We start from the raw sequence: 3,700 nt of genomic DNA on the forward strand, positions 1-3,700 counted from the left end.
TCCGTATTTTGTCTGGAGTTTCCCTTCACCATTTGTATCACTGAAAGAGCGGTACTGCAGTGTCGGTTGGTAAGGGTTCACCATTTTCTTTGGAGTTCAGTCTCTCATCTCAAAATTTTGACATATGCTAGTTTTAGCTATAACATATTACCTTGTGAGATATCCTTCCTTGACCGCGTTCAATAAGCCTTCAGAAAGCCGCTACTTGAATGTTTCCAATATCTCATAGGAGGAAGTGGTTATAGATTTCTGACGGTTCAGCCCCACGCGAACATAAAAATATGTCGTGGACGGTGGTTTTTAGCGTGCATGTTTGTCAAACATCAAAGTTTAAAATTATGTGCTGTGTTCAAAAAAATCGCAACTTACGTTTGCCATCTCCCTCGAGTCAATGCACGTCCCTACATTCCTTAAGCCATCATAAAAACATGCGCAAAGGATCAAATTCATACTGCAATTTACCAAGTGTGATGAAATGATAGTAACGACAAAACTGTGGATACTATAAGAAGGCCCCGGCATTTGCAAGAGTGGCTCAGAGCAGAAACAACCACCACCAGTATTGTTAGTGTTGTTGTTTTCTTGAGAAGACAAACGTGAGTCATGGCTGTCAAAATGAGCAATCAAATTAGTATTTTGAGGTGCATGCTGTTGATTGGAATACTCCGCTGCGTTCATGGCGGGGGTCCAAAGCCATTTGAATCAAAATATGGAGAGAAGTTTATGGGACGGAAGATAGTCGAGGCCCCGGGAAATATAACTAGGTCCACGTTTCCTGTGGAGAAAGATGAGAGCAACGGAGCAAAAATAGTTCAACAGTAAGTAAATCTCTCACTGCAACATTACATTCCCTTTTGTTAATCTCTCTGTTCTTTTTTTTAGTTATTGAAGCTGAATTGACACGAGAATGCTTCAATGTATGCGTATTCGAACATAACCAGAAGCATTATTAACAACAGTACAAGAGGAGGAGAAGAGCTGAGCGTGTTGTCATGTACAACGGGTAATCCCATCGATGACTGTTGGCGGTGCGACCCCAATTGGGAGCGCAACAGAAAACGGCTGGCAGATTGCGGCATTGGATTTGGCAAGCATGCCATCGGAGGCAAAAACGGCAAGTTTTATGTCGTTACGGACCCCAGTGATGATGCCGCGAATCCATCCAATGGTACACTCCGTCATGCTGTGATTCAGACGGAGCCGCTGTGGATCATCTTCCAGAATGACATGCTCATCCAGCTGAAGGAAGAGCTCGTTCTTGACAGCTTCAAAACAATCGATGGACGAGGCGCCAAAGTCCACATTGGGAAGGGCCCGTGTATCACCATAAAAGATGCGACGAACATCATCATTCATGGCGTCCACATTCATGACTGTAAAATTCTAGGAAAAGCTGCGACAAATATGTATCCTCTGAAGAGTGGGTCGAGAAAAATAAATCATGGAGATGGGATTTCCATCTCGACAGCGAGGCACATATGGGTGGACCATTGCTCTATGTCTAACTGCGAAGATGGCCTCATTGACGCAGCCAAGGCATCCACCTATATCACCATTTCCAACAATTATTTCACTCACCACAACAAGGTAAGCAACCTCACACATTCATTCATTCATTCATTAATTGCAATTCTGTACTTTATTCCTCCTCTTCTAGCTTGACAATGGCCTGCTTTTCCCCAATGGTAGGTGATGTTATTGGGTCACAGTGACGACCACCATCATGACAAAGTTATGCAGGCAACGGTTGCACTCAACCATTTTGGCGAAGGTCTCGTGCAGCGAATGCCGAGGTGAGTAATTAATTGTTATTTCATTCATTTCCCGTCTTGTTTTGCATTTTGTTGTGAAGGAAAAGTATGAAATAGTTATTATATCATTTAGAGATTAAATTATGAATGAAATGGATGTAGGTGCAGATTTGGATACTTCCATGTGTTTAACAATGATTACACTGAGTGGGGAATGTATGCCATCGGTGGAAGTTCAAACCCCACCATACTAAGTCAGGGCAATAGATTCATGGCATCTGGAAATCCCTTGGCTAAACAGGTAACCAAGAGGCAAAACTCCACAGAAAGTGAATGGAAAAAGTGGAACTGGATATCAGAAGATGATGCGCTACTAAATGGTGCATATTTCACGCCATCAGGATCGCAGGTGCTTTCGACCTATACAACTGCATACAGTGCCAGACCAAAGAGTTCAGCCGTTGTGGAAGAGATCACCAGGAGCGCAGGCGTTCTCTCGTGCAAGAAAGGAACTCGCTGCTAACTGCAACGTCTTACCCGCCATTATCACGACTGAATTTGAGTGCCCTCAAACATTGTCATTACTTTTCATAACTGTACTGTATTCTTGAATGTCTCCCTTCTCACAGTTCCAACAAAATGATCGGAGCTCTTATGCATTGCTTGCAACTTTCGTTATAAATTACGAGCAATTCACAATATCTTTTATTGTAAGTTATCGGGCATATTGATATTGATCTGCTATTTACTACCTTTTCAATTTCGCGAATATAAAAGATTCATGTTTACAAATATAAGGGATTCATGTTTATATCAAAATGTTTAAGTAGTTATTTTAATATATATAAATAAATATATATATATATTTTTTTTAAATACATTGTAATTATAATAATATTTTTATTTATAGTGGTGGGAAGCATGATTATGATTTAATAATTAGTCTCCGAGCAGAAGTATGTTTTAAAAAATTCAAATTCTATTATTAATATATTTTCAAAAATCTTATCCATCCAATGTTTTTTAATATAATAATACTCATCACTATATTTTTATAATAAAGTTAAACATATCCGTTCAGAATCACAATATAATTTAAAAATAAATTCCTTTTAACTTCAGTGGTGGGAAGCATGATTATGATGTGATGATTACAATTTATTAAATATATATATATATATATATTTAAAAATCTTATTCATTCAAGGTTTTTTTTATATAGTAATACCCATCCCTCTATCTTTATATTAAAATGAACCATTTGAACCATACCACGTCAGGATCACAATATCATTTAGAAATGGATTCCCTTAATGTTCGTAAGGTTTTTTCATATAGTAATGCCCATCACTCTATCTATATATTAAAATGAACAATATCACGTGACAATCACAATATCATTTAAAAATGGATTCCCTTAATGTTCATAATTTTAGACAATAAAATATTGTTGAATTATTTTAATTAACATAATTATTTTAATTAAAATACCGGTAATAATATAATATGCTTTTATAAATTATTTGACTTTTATTTATTTAAATTTATATCGTCAACTTGACTTTTTGGTAATAATTATTTATTTAAAATTAGATCGACCAATTATTTTTTAGGTGATATTTAAGGCGTAGTTAATTAGTAAACAAAATAGCATGTTTCGGAAATATTTTTTGGACAATTTTGTTCAAAAGCTAGTTTAGATTTTTATAAATTGTGAGTTTAAGTTAATTAATTTATCAAAAGTTAATGATTTTTAAGATACTAAATTTATTTATTCTCTAATGTAGTGTCTAATCATCGCGATAGGTGCCTATGTGTTGGAGTGTAGAGTGAGATGGGCCTCCACGCGTAGCACGATTGTCATAAAGGTCGTTGGGACTTGGGTTCCTCACGTGAGCATTACTTAATGTGCAACAAAGGTAGGAGGGTGACAATTTTCAACTGTTGGA

General features: G+C 36.7%; 1 protein-coding gene across 2 annotated transcripts; it reads left to right on the top strand.

The window, feature by feature from the left end:
- The first annotated feature begins 303 nt into the window (after positions 1-303).
- Positions 304-2,515, top strand: LOC149159522 (putative pectate lyase 18). Of its 2 annotated transcripts, none has more exons than XM_089433503.1 (4): positions 304-818; positions 960-1,587; positions 1,690-1,793; positions 1,914-2,515. In XM_089433503.1, exons 1-4 carry the CDS (start codon positions 604-606, stop codon positions 2,272-2,274), a joined length of 1,308 nt encoding a protein of 435 aa, XP_089289629.1. In that variant the 5' UTR covers positions 304-603; the 3' UTR covers positions 2,275-2,515. The 2 variants fall into 2 exon arrangements, with proteins under 2 accessions (XP_089289629.1, XP_089289628.1); XM_089433502.1 differs by having other exon boundaries at positions 354-818; positions 942-1,587.
- The last annotated feature ends 1,185 nt before the right edge of the window (positions 2,516-3,700 follow it).

The sequence above is a fragment of the Pinus tabuliformis genome, chromosome 5_2, assembly GCF_031772625.1.
Source record: "Pinus tabuliformis cultivar Carrire ecotype Pingquan chromosome 5_2, CPIR1, whole genome shotgun sequence".
Taxonomy (NCBI): Eukaryota; Viridiplantae; Streptophyta; class Pinopsida; order Pinales; family Pinaceae; genus Pinus; species Pinus tabuliformis.

Excerpts from the sequence above, each read along its gene's own strand:
- LOC149159522 (XM_089433502.1), top strand. The coding sequence starts at position 604 with ATGGCTGTCAAAATGAGCAATCAAATTAGTATTTTGAGGTGCATGCTG. Across the intron at positions 819-941 it reads GGAGCAAAAATAGTTCAACA|AAGCATTATTAACAACAGTA; the intron begins GTAAGTAAATCT and ends GAACATAACCAG. Across the intron at positions 1,588-1,689 it reads ATTTCACTCACCACAACAAG|GTGATGTTATTGGGTCACAG; the intron begins GTAAGCAACCTC and ends CCCCAATGGTAG.